The following is a 17,998-nucleotide window of genomic DNA, read 5'->3' on the forward strand; positions in this document are numbered from 1 at the left end:
CATTCTCACAATACCGTTGATGGGGTGTGCACGGTGGGATATACGCTCCCGTCTCCAGACCAGAAACATGCCCCCGGGATTTAACTGAGGGACTAACCTTGTGGGATATTTGCGGAGGAGGAAGGCAAAGGCTCATCTAATCTTATCAAGTGGCAGCGTCACTCTCTGCTGCTGGGTGGGTAAGCTTCAATTAACTCCCTGTGGCGTGTTGTGGTTGTGATGTTAAAATGTAAGCCGGGCGCGGGTGAAGCCTTCAAGGGCGTGGAATGCGCAGCAGGAGCTATTTTGGATCTGGAGTCGAAGATGTTTTTGAAGACAAACGTCAAAAGACAAGGGTCCTTGCTGCGGGGAATGGAAGGCGCAGTGGCGGTTGACTGATACACTCTTAAAAGTTTCCAAACTCTTCTTCTGTATTCTTTTTAGATAGGTTATACAATAGCAAAATGAACATGGGTGTTTCACAGTACGCCAAAAACAGACAGGTTGTAATTTCCAAAACTTTAAGGTCGTAAATAACCCATACAATGCATGCACTCTAATAAATATGCAACTGTTTAAAACTACTATTTCTTTGGTATCATTTTGCAGACAACATCAGTACTGGCTATTCCTTTTTTTGGTTTAAAAATAGTAAAAAAATCTATATTTTTCAAACACTTTTTGATGGCGCATCATCAAATGTTTGTGTTCGCTTTACGAAATTACAACAGATAGTTCATCCTTTTGTCATTTATTTATTTAAAAGGCAGTGCCAAAGGAATAATTTCTTTTTGTTTTAAATAGTTTCTCTTTATTTCTGCAATACATAAATAGTCAAGGGTTTCCTATAATAAAATATATGATTACTTCACAATATATTCCAGTTAAATGACTTACAATACCAAAATGAATCAAGCTGTTTATTGTTAAAATGATGGTTTTGTTTGGATTTCTTTGAGGCTGTTCTATTTGGGGAATCTGAAAGTACCCCAGCGTCCATTGTAGATTTCTCGTCAGTGGGGTGTCAGCGTCTATTCCGGAAAGGTACGGAACGTATGCTATCTGTGGCCACGTGGTTGGAGGAATTGTTTACAAAGGTGAAAGACTTTTGGGTGGTCAGCTGCCACCCTGAGGGAGGGAGGGGATCTTTGAGGCCAGGGCAATCCAATCTGGCTTTTCATTCTTCTCCACGTCTTGCATAACCAGCAGGATTAATCTTTGTCCTTCTTAAAGGCACGGCGGCATTTAAAAAAAGCTGGTGTACCCTCTTGTTGCACTGCTGAACGGCTTTGTGGAAAAGCCTATACCCCGCCCCTTCTCGCATCATGCCTTTCTCTATACCCTCTTCCAGCCGGAATTAGGCGGCGTACCGGTGGAGTCGCCGGCAGTAGAATGGATTTTAGGCTTTGGCAGTGGGCCGTCGGGCTCACAGACTGAAAAGGCGGCTCATGTAGTCTGATGTATTTGCTATGACATTCCAAACACCTCGGCCGTGTTGTATAACGGGAGGTCGATTGGGCTACAAGGCTGCTAAGGGGGTGCCGGTCACCTGATGGAGCTGTGAACTTGTCTTTAAATAAGACACCAGCTGCATGAACTGGAATGACGCCTTTGGATGACGACGAGGGATCTGCTTACTGCATGTTCATGCCCTAGTTCAGTGATGTCCAATCAGTGTGTCGTGGCACACTAGCATATATGAAATATACTATATCATCGTCCTTATCTTTATACCAGATATGTATGTTGGCAGAAGGTACAATAAAATTGTGCCCACCTGTTGTATTCAGCCTAGAAAATTCTTTTGGTTGAACCTAACAAACATGAAACCATTTGGAGTAAGTACCCATTTGGAATCTCACAAATTCCATACTTGCATGCAATTGTAGAACAAATCTGTCTACTCTCGTTTACTTATTTCAAAAGTTTACCGTCAAGCACAGCAAAGTTAATAACATTGTATTAATTTCTGAAGTTATTCATAACAATAACAAAATAATGTCTTAAGTGCCAACTTTTGTATAGCTGTTCACTGTAGCTATCTAGTCTAATAAAGCTTAAATGAAAAAAAATAACATGATGCCGTTACGAGGGCATCAGGGTTCATTAATAATTGAGTTGCAAAAGTTTATTCAATGATGCGATCGTCAATGAAGACACGTCCTACAATCGACAAACAAGGATATCTCTGTGCCTGACAAATAAGGCCTTCTTTGCCAAGCACCCCCCATAATTTCCACGACCAGTGCTGCTTGCTTTGGGATATTTGGAGTCCTTTAATATGTTCTCGTATCGCCCACCGCCTATAAGGCGGCGAGCTTAAATTTTGAAGTTATGCTTGTGGACCTTTCCAAGGGTGAGCACTCCTCTTTGGGTAGGGAGGCATCTTGACTTGAATGCCCTTCTTTGAATGATTTCACATATACATTCCATAGTGGATCTATAAAAAATGAAGGCGTCAAACAGACAGTAATACCAGATGTGGGAGGAATTCCCATATGTGCAACGTTTAAGTAGGTCTGAAATGTTCATTTCATTTCATGGTTCTTTGCCAAGAATCATGCACTATTTTTGCATATGATTAGCAGGTCAAATTAAAGTTTATTTATGAAGCACATATAAAACAACAGAGTGCTGTACACGGTATCAAGCAATTATATATGAACAAATAACAAATCAAATTCATTATATAAACAACAATTCAATTCAGTCAGAATGTGATACAAGGGTAGGAATGTTGGACACCCACCGAGGATTGAACCCTCGATCTGTAATGGAGGACGTGCTTACCACTTGACACCTGTGCCACCCTTAATTGTTAACAGGGGAGATTTATTCAAATGATGAAAACTAAATTAATTTAAATGTATTTGTTTAAATTGCTGAGCTTCAAAAGTTCCCCGGCATGGGCTAATTTTGGTTTTAATCATAGCCTACCATGAGAAAGCATTTTCTTGGCTGTGTGTCAGTTTTTAATAATTTCTTGGGTTTCTTTTGGCAGCTTCGGCAAGCGATCGGCAGGCAGCCTGAGACGTGGATGCGAGTGCATCGTACTCGAGCCATCCGAGATGATTGTGGTGAGTCCAAAATCTCCCTAATCAAAGTACATTTAATAGAGTCTGTGTGGGAATGTGGTCATTGTTTGTGTTTTGTCCAGTTTTACACTGAAATAATGTCACTTTCTTTTGCTTCTCTGACTACATTGTCTTTTATTTGAACCCTGGTCACTGTAGTTGACACTTATTACCTTAAATCTCATATGAAAGTTGACTTTCTAGTGATTTTTTTTAGGGTCTCTTGAACAATTTTGTTCGGTTTATTGGCAACATTCTATGTATTACTTTTGTTTTCCTGCCTATCTAATCGTAGCCTATCAAGCTTTCTTCTCTCCAAGCATTGGCGTGCGATGTTTCCAAATAACAGCTGCCCGGCAGTGCGTCAGATTGCTGCGGATCCCGCTAATCTCTCTTGCTCATGGCATAATTGCTGCACGGGATGTGTGTTGACTGAGCTATCATTTTAGCACCGTAAACCCCCACACCAAGCGCATCCTCCCCTTAGAAAAAATTACATTCACTATTGCAGACTCTTGAAATTATGCTCCTGAAATAGTAGTTAACCAATGATCCTTCAATTTGGAATGTACGTTTGAAAACAATAAGGGGGAGAAATAGAAGGTTTGATTTGCACGTGCGAAAATTTGCAACCGGAGACGGTTGTCATGGCAGCGGAAGAGGGATATTTCAGTGGCGTAATCCCAGTCGCTGTTGGAATGTGAAGCGGTGAGAAATCAAAGGAAGGAGAAAAGGCAGGAGTCAGACAGAGAGACGATGACTGGATGACTTCTAGTTTTCTCTTTTGCCTTAAAGTGGAATCAATGGTTTGAGGTTTGTTTCATATTTTGATGATTAGTTTACCTCGGTTGAGCATATGAGTCATTTTATGTCGTGAAATACCTCAGCAATGGAAGAAATTATAAAAAAAAAAGAAAAATAATAACAATGATAACTCTTTGCTCTGAAACAACATGCTATGGAGTGTGTTGTTGACCTGATGCCCTTAAAACTCCCACTCTGGAGCTCACAGTCTCCCCCGCTTGGTTCTCAGGTGGACTATATGGACGAGAATGAGGAGTACTTCCAAAGACAGGCTTCCCACCGCCAGTCTCGTCGACGCTTCCGGAAGATCAACCAGAAAGGCGAGCGGCAGACGATCATCGACACGGTGGATCCGTACCCCGCCGGGAAGCCACCTGTAGCCCGGGGCTACCACACAGTGAGTTTGGGGAGGAGTGGAAGTTGCGCTGTTGTTTTCTTCATTCGCTTAACTCACACTCTGCTAGATCACTGCTGCTGTTGCTGTGTTTGTTTGTGCTGTTGTGGAGGTTTTATAGAAGCAGCTTTGCTCCTCCTTGTAGTTAGTTTTGGTTGTTGCCCTTCCTTGCAAGTTGGTGATCCATATTGTTCAATGTCTTTTAACACACACTTTTGTGAGCTTCCCTTGTAGTTTTTTCTGTCCAAGTGCATTAGGGCATGGTTATGCCTTAGCTGATTGCAAAGCTATTTTCCAATTTTGCTGTGTTTTCAAGTCATACTGTTAATACTGTTATTGAACACTTCAAGTACAACACGATGCTTGAAAGTGAAGAATAACATAGCTACCCACCTACTTACCTCCCTACCTACCCACCCACCTAAGCATGGACCTAACTATAGAATCTCAGATAGTGCCTTCCTTTATAGAATACTATCACTTTGCCCATCAATCCCTCTCACTGTTTATTGTTAGTTTTGCTTTTTAGGTAGTTTACATTGGCTGTTAGAATATTTGTATTAGTATCTAGCATTCAGTAGTTTGTCTGAAATTAATATTCTACTATAGTTTATCAATTTGTCTTTTGATTGTCAATCTCTGACCACCTACCAACCAATTTCTCTGTCTCTCTTCCTCTCTTATACATCATCCACTCAGCCACTCATCTGTAAATATCCGGTGAAGTTGATGCACTTTTAACTGTATTTCTCAAGCCGTTTCTCTGTCATTTTAAACATTTATCCATCCATTCCTTTGAATAGTCTGAAATTATGGAAGTATTTGCAAACAGATTGATCATAAATGCCACACTATGTGAAAATGTTTATCATTTGTAAACTCGGCTAATCTTTACACACATCAATCTGCATCGTAATACACTACAGTCATTCCTGGGAATAGGAAGTGGAGCGCTCCCACAGTGTGCAGTCTCTGCACAGTGTTTTTCCTGTTCTTTACATTTTCGCTGCATTCCTCACATTCCCGGCGTGTATCCGAGCCCTCCCGGAATGCTGTGAACCCCCCCAAAAAGAGGGAACTGCGGCAAAGGGCCATGATGCCGCGCCCTGCCTTCTAAATTTAGAGCTCTGTTTTTGACACGAAAAATGTTTGCGCTCAACTTTCTCATGGCGACTTGTCTCCCGTCGAGAGGAGAGAGAGAGAGAAGAAATAGCAAGGATGTCATGGCAACCAAGGAGTGACTTGGAGAAATTGATCAGATTTTAATCTGGCATAGCCTGCTAATCTGCTTCATTTTGAAATGTCAGTCTGGAAGTCTTAGAGCTAGGCAGCCGCATCAATGTTAAATAACACAAGATAAAAAATGATATTTTTAATCAATTCAGCTTTAAATGTACATGTTTAATAGTTTATTCGAACTGATAGTTTTTTTATTGTTCATTATCTTTTGGTTTTTATCCACTATCATTATTATTAATACAAATGAAAGCACATCATTCTTTTGTTGACAAAGACATTTTATGGTAGAATTATAAAGCACTGGCTATACCATCTCTATTTCTCTAAAGAAAACTCCCAAGTAGTATTTCGATTCCTCATTTTACAGACTTCTGTTTACTTGTCATCCTTGTTTGAATCTGTTTTTCAACCTCAGTGGTATTTATCTCCTTTTTTTCCCTCCCTTGACAAGTGAGTCAATACAATCCACATTTTACCATCCTTTTAACGTTTTTCATGCTCCACCCAAAGCTTGAGCTCCCTTGGAACATTTTGATAACTGTCATCTCTTCTTTTTCTTTCCACGGCTACCAGGAATACAATAAGGTACCTTACATGTCACTATTAATCTGTTTTGTGTGTTTCTAGCAGTATTTTCTTAGCACTAAATGTACCCTGCATACAAACATTTCAGCCAGCTACATATGTTAGCATTTTGTTATGCAGCAATGAAATGTCTGCACACTTAATGGCTTTTCGATCGTTGGTGGCTCACAGGGCAACGATGCCCAAGCATCTCTCACGGCAGGCGATAATGGTTACCATTTAGCTGATGTCTTCAGGTCTATTTAGTATTCAGTGGGTGTAGTTGTGTTTGAAACAGCTGTTTAATGGACATTTTTTTTTAAGTTGATGATCATTTCAGCAGTTATAGGGGAAACTAGTTTTAACCATCCATAAACATTGGGTGAATTTGTCATCGTATTGTGGAATAAAATACATGGAAGTCTTGCACTTGAAATTGAACAGAGAGGCGGACAGTGTATTCTGATTTTTGGGTGTCTGAAATTTAAGGGTCCTATACAAGCATCACTGTCACATTTTGTGTCGTTGTTTCCAGAAGTGTCTAGCGCTGACACCTGCAAGTCAGCCGACAACAAACCTGCCGCCTGTCTATTTTTAGCACTGTCCTTTGTGACCAACCTGGGCAAGGCTCGCATACAAAGGCTGCCTCAGGTGTGGATGAACGATTCAATAAGTGTTTGGCAGTACATAGTACATTTTCAGATGTGTGCTTTACTATATAATGTGTGTGTGCGTGTGTGTGTGTTAGGGTTATAGGGTATATATAGGGTTATATATATATATATATATATATATATATATATATATATATATATATATATATATATATATATATATATATATATATATATATATATATATATATATACATACATACATACATACACATATACATACATACATACATACACATATACATACATAAACAAACTCCAATATCTATTAGCCATTATAGCCATTATAATATACAAATCAGGCTCCACACCTTACACCACTGTGCTTATTTATAGCACATGATCAAACATTTAAGATGGGATCGAAATAGAACTGATATTTTTGGCTGAGTTCCAAAAATGCAAATTATGCAGTGAAGAGGCGACTGTTATTCATTGTTCATTTCTTACACACTGCACCAGCCCGAATTTGAGGTGCTTTCACGGTATGACTGACATTTTAATAGCTTTTTATTTTATTCTTATCAAACACAGTTCATTTCCAAATGCCTTTAGGGATGACATTATTTCAGGCACATTTACATCCACATTTACAACATGTGGAAAGTTGTTGTGCATATGGCATGAAATAAAAAAATGTAGATAACATCAATCTATAAGAGAAGATGCAGTAGTGTGTATGAGCAGTTATAGTCAGTGGAAGCGAATTTTACAGGAAAATGTTATCACAATCTGCAGCTGATTGACAAATTAAATGAAATGGTACATATATAAAAATATACTTGTTCGAATAAATAGCCCACAGATCGTAGGCTATATTTTAATCAGTTGGGGAAGAACTGTGGCGGGTTTTCACCTATATTTGGGAGTTCTTCCCGTTGCTGTGGCTAATATTTCTTCTTTATCCAGCCCACTGTGCATGGTTAACCCTGGTAGTTACAATTTGTCCTCAATTCAGTCACGTTTGGAATGTTTTGGCCGGTAGTAGAGCTGGACAATATTTGCCTGGTGACCTAAGCGAACCTTGTTCCCCGACCCAAATCGGAAGCTTCTAGTTACACATTAACCTCAGATGTGATGGCTCGGAACTAGCTGCTGGTATGGATGATTTATGCAGCCATTTGGCGGGGGGCACAGGGCGGGACGTACGTTTGCCCTCTCCATCAACCTGCTCGGGCAGGAGAAAAAAAAACGTTGAATGTCCACGAACTGAATTAGTTGCAGGCGATGGCAGCATGATGAATGAAGTGGTCCGTGGAGGACGGGACGCACATTGGTTATTGCCTTGCCTTTCTTGTCCTAACTGTGCTATTTAGTTGTGTAGTTAGTTGTGACATAACCACAAATCTTCCCTTCTTTTTCAACAGTGTGATAAGTAGAATTGCATGCAAATAAGTCATACGTACAGTGAGACTTTTTGTACTGAGGTTTTATGATGAAAAGCTTCATGAAATTCTGACTCACTGTCTAGTTGTGGGTGGGAAAACTACAGCTAATGGTCCATGAAGTTTTGTTTCCAGGGATCCTAAGAAATGGCTGGAAAGTTTTTAAAATATCATATTCTATCTAAAATGGATGACTGTCTTTATCTTTTCAGACCTGGCTTCAAAAATAAGTTTTGGGTGCTCTACTTGTGGTAGACAAAACCATTAAATGTTGTGAAAGTTAAACTACTTTCTGGCAGCATATTTTTCTTAATTGGGAAATGTCCTTATCAGATTTTCTTCCTTATGTCAAGCTTTCGTTGCGAGCACAATTGTCAGCTGTTTTATTATTTTTAATTATTTTCTTCATAACATATCTTTTCACATTTAACTGCTGTTTGTTTAATCAAGGGGAAAAAAAGAATAATTGAGTTCTTTAGCTTTGAAAAAATTGAAAGAAGGCGCCTTAGAAGTCGTAAGTCTCATCAATATTGATATAATTCCTTAGATCTGACCCCTCAACCCTCCCTTGTTTTTGTAGTGGTGGGTGGGGATGGTGATGTAATGGTAAGATAGGCTAGCAACCCCCCTTCCTTCACCACCTGAGCCCTTTTTGTTATGGTTGTGAAGCATTACATCATGGCTGGGAGGGGGTAATGGGGGACCGGGCGAGGGGTCCCCACCCCCAACCAGCTCCAAATATCCGCGAGCAAGGCTTTGTCTGTCTAAATGAATACTCGTTTTGTCTCTATCAGTGGATAAGACAATAATAATACATTTTATTCATTTCCAGTTATATAAGGAACACAGTTACACGACAATTTGGACACACACACACCACCACTGAGGGGGTCTCAATCCCACAGAAGTCAGACAAATGAAGCACAACACCATCAGTTGGCTAATCCATTTGACTACCTTATTATTTTGCACTCAATAGAGCCAGAACAGATACTTTTCTACTTTAATTGATCTTACCATCTGGAGAATGTTTAAAAATTGTTTACACTTGGTCATTTTTTTAAAATTTGAAGTCATCCTGCTATGAAAGAACTCTTTGTAGATCAGAGGAAATAAAATATTTAACGGGTCATTCCTAGTGCACCCAGACTGTCAAATGGCCTAATTTAAAAACCGTGTGCAATGTTATTGGATTGTAGAGCCTATAGCAAAGCTATAGGTTCTGATCTCATGTTTGCAGTGAAAGGTTATATCTAGAGAAAATCGTGAATGATTGGAAAGTATAGTTTACAGATTGCTGCGTTGTACATCCTGGCTGCTGTGATGCTGTGCCCTATCTTAGCTAATAGCTCTTTAAAAAACGAAATGCCATGAAACAGGAACAGTGGGAATTTGGCCAAGAATAATTCCATTTTTTGGGTGAATATCCAGAAATGTTTGACTTGGGTTAACATTGAGATACAGGGCTTGGTTACTTCCTTAAAAAGAGTAGAATTTGGTACTCATGCAAATTGGGATTGGTTTGGCGTGGCAAAGTTTTGCATGTGACTAACTGGAATCATCTTTATCATTGGCAATTTCATAAATGTAACTGATTTAATGTCCGTCTGCCTAACGTGGTTCAGATTCTTTTCTTAACAAACCCAGAATTTTTGGTCTTGCATTAAGTATTAGTGCTTGATAGCAAATATAAGATGCATATATTTTTGTTTGACCTTGAAAAGAACTGTCCAAAATGATGCTCAAACTGTCTGTTGGAAAGAAAATGACCTTCCTGATGTTCTTATTACTTGTTACATTACATTTGAAGGTGTTCAAGGTTGGGATTTATTTTTTTCACGGTGAGTCAGCTAACTTTGCTGCCACACTCTGCAAAATGAACTCTGTCTGCCTAAGACAGAGTTAAAATGTGTAAAACACAAGGTTTAGTCTCCTGCACTACATGTTGATCTTCGAAGCATGACTGTAAATGTCCAACAGAAAGTGACAACAGCATTTGATTGGACGTCATAGGACGCCATAATGCCATCTGACAGAAGCGAGGTGACACTTTCCTCTCAGCCTCTTGCACCGCTCCCACTTGTCTGTTTCCGTCGCTACGGCAACCGTTGTCTCCCAGAGGCTGTACTAAGCAAGGATGGGAGGGGCTGGTTGCCAAGGAGACCCCAGCTGAGAGGCAGTGACATCATGGCTCCTTGTGATAATTATTATTTCATATGGCGTCCTTTTTAGCACCCACTTTTATGGGGGAAACGGTTGCCATGACAACCGTCTATAGCCAGACCATGTAGCAGAGACTCTGATTCCTACTCCTTCATATCCATATCGGCTCTTCTTTCCATCCCTTCTGTCTGGGGGTGTCCGTAAGGAAGGAGGCGCTTACAATACTAACCCCCCCAGCCCTCCTCCTTTTTCCCACTTCACCACAGCCTCCGTCCCCTCCTCCACCCATGACACACATGCACCCACCCCACCATCCATCCCCCGAGCTGACAAACAAACCGCTGGCTTCTTTTTTTGTAAGGAGGATGCTCCTCTCTCCCAACGCCATGGAGGCAAGGCAGCGGAGGCGTAGCGCTGACTAAAAAAAAACCTTTTAGGGAGAAAAAAAAATTAAAGCCTTTCCGCTCTTTTTTTTCTCCCCTGTTTTTTTTCCTGGATTGGATTTCAACACTCTGAATTCAGAGCGCTAATCTAGCGGATACTCCCTTCAGGGAGGGAGAATACAGTGGGGATGTTAGATTTTGGTAGAATTTGAGCCCTGGAGAGGATTGTTATCGCCATGAAACCGTTAGCAGCTGCAGACAGCAATGGAGTGCAGAGCCAACAAGATAAAACGCCGGTGAGTAGCAACGCGACACCAATGTACAGCCTTGTCCTTGACCCTCCACTTCTTCGGGAACCATACCAGTGTAGCCAGGAATATGTGTCAGTGTGTTGTAGTAGAAACCTTACGCCATGTGCTTTTCTGTCACGCGCACATGCACGTAGTTCATAATGTTTCTTTAAGAGAGATGACAGGAATACAAGATGCTAAACCTAGATGCCATGATATGATCGTGCATTGGTGGCAGGCATTCTAACCGCTCAAAAATAGAACTACAGTCGATGTTCCATATTGTCAAAGGCTTATTTTTGTACTCCAAGGTAAGATGATGGTATTCTTTAAAAACACCATCTCAAATATTAGTGGCATTATTTTTTATACATAACTTAAGCTACACTACGTATTTGTAGATAATAGGTCTGATAATGTCACGCCACAGAAAAAAAGATGGGCCTATTCTTGTGCTAAAATGGTTGCTATGGTATCATCAAGCACATCCTTTACAGACACCATGCAAAATGAGGAGCCAATTCTGCTTGATGGTATTATAATGTATGTGTGTGTGTGTGTGTGTGTGTGTGTTTATATAAAATGTGGAATCTGGGCTTGCATGAGTTTTCTCTGGGTACACCGGTGTCACCACACATTCCAAAGACGTGCATGGTAGGCTGGTTAAATGGCCCGTAGGTATGAGTGTGAGCGTGAATGGTGGTGGTCCATCTCCTCGTGGGCCATGATTGGCTGGCCACCAATTCAGGGTGTCGTCCGCCGCCTTGTGCCCAAAGTCAGCTGGGATAGGCTCCAGCACCCACCATAACCATAACCACCATTGTGAGGGGATTTAGAAAATGATTGAATGGATGAATAAATGAGGGTTCCATTTTTTTTTGAGTAAGTTTTTGAAAAATAAAAACTTTTTGGAGTTAAATGTACTTTTACGAGCAGGGTTATCATAGTAGACTTGATAAGAATCATAGTTATCATAGTAGACTTGATAAGAAACGCTACTCATACACTACAATATTTTTTTTCCTTTTTATTCTACATATTAGATATACTTGAATGCATCGTAAAAAATTAACTACTTGAGATCGAGGACTTTCTGTCAGCATTACTTGAAAGCGCAGATTTAAACCTCCAGTTTTTTGCACCGATAGAATTTTTTTTTCTAGTTAGTTAATGTTTTCTCCACTAGAAACCACCCATTGTCTTTGGACGGTTGTTTCATTTTTGTTGATTTTTGTAGTTGGAATTTGTTTATTCTTGTGTATTTTTTGGCCTCATTTGTAACAGCTCATGGGGCTCATATGGGTGCATAATAACAGTTCACTTACATCACACTGTCCAAAAAAGAAACCATTGTTTAAAAAAATATCCTACATTGTCTCCATTTAAGTAAAGTATTGTTTTGTAAATACCCTTTTAAACTCTTAATTAAATGCATTTTTGGATGACTATTTTTACTTTCACTTGAATAATATAATTTTAATGTAATGAGTATAAAAATAGTTTGACTAAAATGTTTGTATCTTTTTCCTAATCCATATTTCTCTTTATAGTCTAGATTACAAGTAATAGTTCCAATAGTTTGTGGTTTTGATTACACCATTAGGGTCATATTTTCTGCAGTGTTGCTATCCATGGTGCTGAACATTCTCCACTCCCAGAGCACAGGCATGCGCACTTAAAGGAGCTGAGCTCGCTCCTGTCAAAGCTGACAGTGTCACAGCCAAGTCTTCACACAGTCCTTTAAATCAAGCCCTCCGCCCCTTAACGTCCCAAGACCCAAACTCCTGCAAGGCATGCATTTTAATTTTCTCTTTGATATTTAGGCTAATTAGGACATGATGAGTGTAAAAACAAAGAATTATCTTTTTACATGATGTCGTTTCTGAAAAAAATGATTTCCACAGGCCCTTCTACTCCACAATTTAATATTGTCGTCCAGTAGGATTTAGGTTACAGGATCAAGATTAGATTCATAGGTTATAGTTAGCTTTAATGTATGGGATTTTGTGACCCCGGGTTGTTTAATGAGCCAATGGGGACACGCATATCCTCATGTAAACGTCAGGTGCTAACAATCTACAAGTCAAAGCCATTTTCTTGTCGTTAACCCCGATCCTTTAACGCTGATCTGGCGATTTGTCTTGGGAACTGTAAACGTTTGCGCCTTAGCTACATTTTTCCTGGTATAAAAACAATATTGAGCACATAATGCACAATGGGTGCACACTTGTAATGGTTCTTGTTTACTTGATAGCCCCCTTATCTGCTGTCACACTCCCTTCATTTAATTGTTTGCTTATGTCGTTAGCATATTTATTATAGCTTGGGTAAATATTCAATCATCCCGGCAGGGACACCGACAGGCTAAGGAGTAAATAGCAGCGGGACTGAAGCCTTATCTAATATTATTAGACTTTTTTTTCCCCCCCCAACGTTCTTTATCCAACCTTTGCCATTCATAAAATACTACTTGCATAGTGGTCAACTTCACACACAAATTTACACAAACAAAAATGAACCTGTAAAAATATGTGCTTATAGAGTGATGGGCAACATTGAATTATACAACATTAAAATATCCCTGATTGTGTAACGGTAACCTTTGATGACTTACCATGAATCATCCACACCGGTATTTACTGCTTTAATTTGACCATTAAACCATAAAATGTAATGTTGTGTACTCTCCTGTGTGGTGGAAATGGGCCTCGCCTCAGCCTCCCACATCACTGGATACTCGCATTAGCCGCTCATGACTGTAATGGACGTCTCGCAGTGATTTTCTGGCACGGTAGCCAGGCATTGAATAGATTGAGCGGCAGTCTCGTGCTTCCCATCCCGCCAATCTAGGTCATTAGGTCTGCGTTGTAATTTAAGGAGAACCACATCTGCTCACGTGTAGGCTGAAGCCAGCTAGTGAGCACGCTCTTGGGCTCTGGCATTAGCACATAGCTTAATCCAACACTCCCCTGTCGCACTCGGTGACAGCTGATTGGACCAGCCCATTCCCATGCATCGGTAGAAGTACAGGCACTCAACCCGGTCTAGGCAAAGGTAGAGCACAGGCTTTGTGATATTGCTATATGTTTCTATCGGATTAACGAAGGCCAGCGATTGTCCGAGGGTAGCATTGTTTCCAATGCATGCCGTCCCAGTCAGGAGGTTAGTAAAGCACATGTTCATAGAGTGATTGGTCGCTGGCTTATTGACCCACAGATGGATGACCTAAATGAGTGCAGAGAAAGGATTAAGTGTTGTATTATCCTCTTTACCAATGGGGGAGGGTCTTGTGCTTTGTGGGGCTTTCACTGTGATTGTGAAAACCACTGGGGGCGGAGTTCATTATCAGTAGGTCATATAAACACATATCGACCGGTTCTGCACAACTGGCCCCGTGTACTTTGCACTTGCTAAATGACTGAAAAAGAAAGATAATTTGAAGTACTAATTCATTTCCAGTCCATGCAAAAGCATTGTTAACAAGTTAACACACTCATCGCCTCAAAAAACACAAACAAACAAAACATGTTTCTAATTAAACACATGTTTTCTGAGAGCGTGCAATCAAAATGTAGAATAGTGAAGAAAATTAAAAGACCCATTTAAACAGGAAAAGAAGTAGTCCACATAAATGATCCAGCATCAATGCAAATATTGTGATCAAAGAGTCAAAAAGTGGTTCACCGGGTCAGTGTTTATGAATATTTTATATTGCTCCATGGTTTATTTACCCGCTTTAGAGATGATATCCAACAGGGAGGCCTTTTGCACAGCTGGCAGTGTAGAACACTATCAATATTACATCTTTGTGCCACCCACCAGTCAAACTGCGGAACACCAGATAGTGGGTCAACCCCCATTGGCCAATTTCTAAATGTTCCCTGTGTAGAGACTGTATTTATGTGTGTGATGCCTATTGGGGTTGAAATATTGGTAGGGTAGGGTTATCTCTTGAGCAAATAGTCCAAAAAAAAAAACTGCCGGTCAAACTTCACACTTGTGTCCCTCTTGGCTGGTATGTCCATGAACATGGATGGGCTATGGCAGGTAAAATGAGAACACTATTTGGGACTAGAGGTGAGGCGTGATTGCAGGGTGTCAAAAGAATGCCATGCTGTTTAATTATCTGGCTGGCTGAACTCACTGAATTGGTAGATTGGGGGGGCTCGTCCTTGGCCAACAACACCTCCCCGGCCGGCACACAGTCTTCCTTAACTGCTCCATTTCACCGGGAACGCCTCTGGCTTAGTGCGGTGCTGTTATTGTTATTAGCTTGCTGTAACTTTTGCAAACATACACACAAATAAATATCCAAACCGTTTACTATTTATGAGGTTGTGGAATTGTCATCAATTTAATCGGGGAAGTATTTTACACATTTTTTCCCCTGAATTTGTGATTCAAAATTAGTGTAGTAGTGTGAATTTAGTTCTTGGCTTGGTTAGTATTGTGATTTAAAAAAAAAAGGTCTCCCATAGCGTCCCTCGCCGTCATTAGCGTCACCATTCTGACTGTGCGTATGGTGTGTGTGTGTGCAGCTACCTGCAGACTTCAGCAGACTTCACCTGGCCGACGGCTTACACCCACAGGTGACGCATGTGTCTTCCAGCCACTCGGGATGTAGTATCACCAGCGACTCTGGAAGCAGCAGCCTGTCAGATATCTACCAGGTGAGGCATGAAGAGAGAGGGAAAAAGGAACCCCCTTAGCCCATATTCCCAACTGGCTCGTTCTTTTTCATTGGTCATTCCTCATATACAGTTGAGAGTCCAGGTAAGTGTAGGCGGCCTATATCTTTTCACGATTCATTTATAGCAGAATCATCGTTTTCCTAGTCAAAATGTGGACATACTTTTTGGATGTTTGCCACCAAAGTCCTCTTTAAAGGTGGAATGGGGCACAATTGGTGTGGCAGTTCATATTAACAGTACAACAAATGGCAATTTTTATAAAATAACAGAAAAAGTGGCATCCTGACACCCCGCAGGCGTAAATAACGCTGCTTAAAAGAGTGCCAAATCTTGTGCCAACTAAGCCTCTTAATGCCTACGCATCTTAATGCCATCCATCACATGCTTTGCGAGCTCCATTTTACATAGTCCATGCCATCACTCAGCATCAAGCTCTTTCGTCGCTTGGACATGGTTGACTAAGAAGCCCTGGACATTTATATTTGTGCGTTGGAGTTACTGTGTTTTGACAGGCAAGTGTGAGACGGTGATCTAAAGGCCACCTGGCAGTCACACAAACACACGCAGTGTGTTTACGGTATCGTAGTGGCATGAAACTCAAGCACTCTATAATGAATTAATTCAGTCGTTGTCTAGACCACTTAATGTCACTGGTCACGGGGGTGCTGGAGCCAATCCAACCCAACTGTTGACACAGTTGTGGACACCCTGAATTGCTAGCCAACCAATCCCAGGCCACATTGAAATGAACTACTTCAATTTTAAATATATATTTTCTTATTTTCTATATTTACCATATTTTTTTTTACTTTATAAGTATTTCAGGGTGTTCAAACTTTTTTTAATCTGCATTTTTTTAATGTAACTTTATATTTAGTGTTTTTTTTTACCTATTACATTTTCATTTACTTCTGTATTTCTACAATGTTTTTTGTACTTTAACAGGCAGTTAACAATGCAGTACTTCTCGACTGCGACTTTTATGAAATCAGCCACTGTTTTCATATTAAATGACCACTTTGCTCTGGCTTTGGAGCTTTGGGTAGAATGAGTAAAAAGCTTAATTACTGTCATGGGCTGGTTCTCACGGTCTCAGACAACAACATGGCGGGACGGGGTGGTTGGGTTTGTGTCTGTTCGAGTGTTTGTGTGTTTGCCCATGCTTGAATAAATGATGACACGGGCCCTTCACGCAGCCCTTGAAAGCATTGATCCTAGAATAGACCTGATGAAATATTAACAGCGCCTAATTTTCAACGCTGGCTGCACGTTTATATGGATTTTGGATGACAGGAGGCGGGGCCTGCACTCTGTCGCACGTTGTTTTAAAAGAAGCCTTGGGTGACTGGGCATATGTGTCTTTAGTGTGGCCTCATTTCACTTGGTTTGATGGTCTTCATTCATTGAACTCTTAAGTCTGACTGTTGTTTCTTTCATGGCTGTGTGATGGAAAATCAGGCCAGGTCATGTGACTTTTCAAAGGTTCAAAATCTGGGTCGAAATAAATGAATAAAAGATTGGGTATTTAACATGTATTAACTCATTGGCAGTCAATAGCATTGTAACATGCTCACTCAATGTCAGCCTTCCCAGTTGCAGTGAATGAGTTAAAGGCTACAAGAAACTAAATAAACCAGAGATACAGAGGGATTATTTGTTTACCAACATGGAGAATATGTGAGTAGCATGGCTGCGAGTTGCTATTGTTGCATTACTGCTGTTGTCATTTTGAATCAAAATGGTTACAAGGGCGGCCTCGCCCACCGAACGGTCCACGCCCAACTGTCCAACCCAGTGATGGTGAATCATTCATGGGCTTCTACAGTCTTGGTTCGCATTTGAGGAGATGCCACAAGATTAGTTGAGTCTCGGGACAGGTCCCTTCCAAAGTGTGATGTTTACCAAACATGCGTCTGGCGTTGGGAATTTGTGGACATTTGGCCAAGAATACTTTTTCTTCCCTTGACAATGAGGTGAGCTTGAGGATGGTGTTTTTGCGTCTGCCATTTTCTTTCCCTGCTTTGTTGTTCTGAAGGCGCCGAGGCAGAAGTAATTGCATGACGGCTTTCAAAGAACAGGATGTTGCCGGCAGGCTTCGCGCCGACTTGAGGGTTTGGAAGAGGTTGGGAGTTAATGAGCTTGTTTCTATGCACGTAGTTGTCATGCAGTGCTAGAACCGACGTGTGGTTGTGTGCTGGTAAATGGAAGACTACCTTCTAATGAACACACTTTAACTTTGACTTGGATTTTTTAAATTTGGCTGATCATGGTGCAGAGCAGTGATTGCAGAATTGAGGGTTTTCTCAATGATTTCTTGGCTAATGTTGGATTGGTTGTATTTTAAAAAAATATATTTCT

At 40.6% G+C, this 17,998-nt stretch overlaps 1 protein-coding gene across 13 annotated transcripts in view; it reads left to right on the forward strand.

Annotated features, from left to right (window-relative positions):
* Positions 1–17,998, forward strand: part of rapgef2b (Rap guanine nucleotide exchange factor 2b) — a 52,634-nt gene that overhangs the window by 22,352 nt on the left and 12,284 nt on the right. For 7 of the 13 annotated variants that reach the window (XM_077732570.1, XM_077732565.1, XM_077732571.1 and 4 more), the window contains 3 exons: positions 2,981–3,056; positions 4,087–4,254; positions 15,488–15,619. In XM_077732570.1, coding sequence (XP_077588696.1) covers positions 2,981–3,056; positions 4,087–4,254; positions 15,488–15,619 — 376 coding nt within the window. Of the gene's footprint in view, positions 1–7; positions 176–2,980; positions 3,057–4,086; positions 4,255–5,779; positions 6,076–10,352; positions 10,956–15,487; positions 15,620–17,998 lie in introns of those variants that run through there. The other 6 variants (XM_077732575.1, XM_077732573.1, XM_077732576.1 and 3 more) reach the window with 6 other exon arrangements.

This window comes from Stigmatopora nigra, chromosome 14 (assembly GCF_051989575.1).
Source record: "Stigmatopora nigra isolate UIUO_SnigA chromosome 14, RoL_Snig_1.1, whole genome shotgun sequence".
In the NCBI taxonomy this organism is placed as follows: domain Eukaryota; kingdom Metazoa; phylum Chordata; class Actinopteri; order Syngnathiformes; family Syngnathidae; genus Stigmatopora; species Stigmatopora nigra.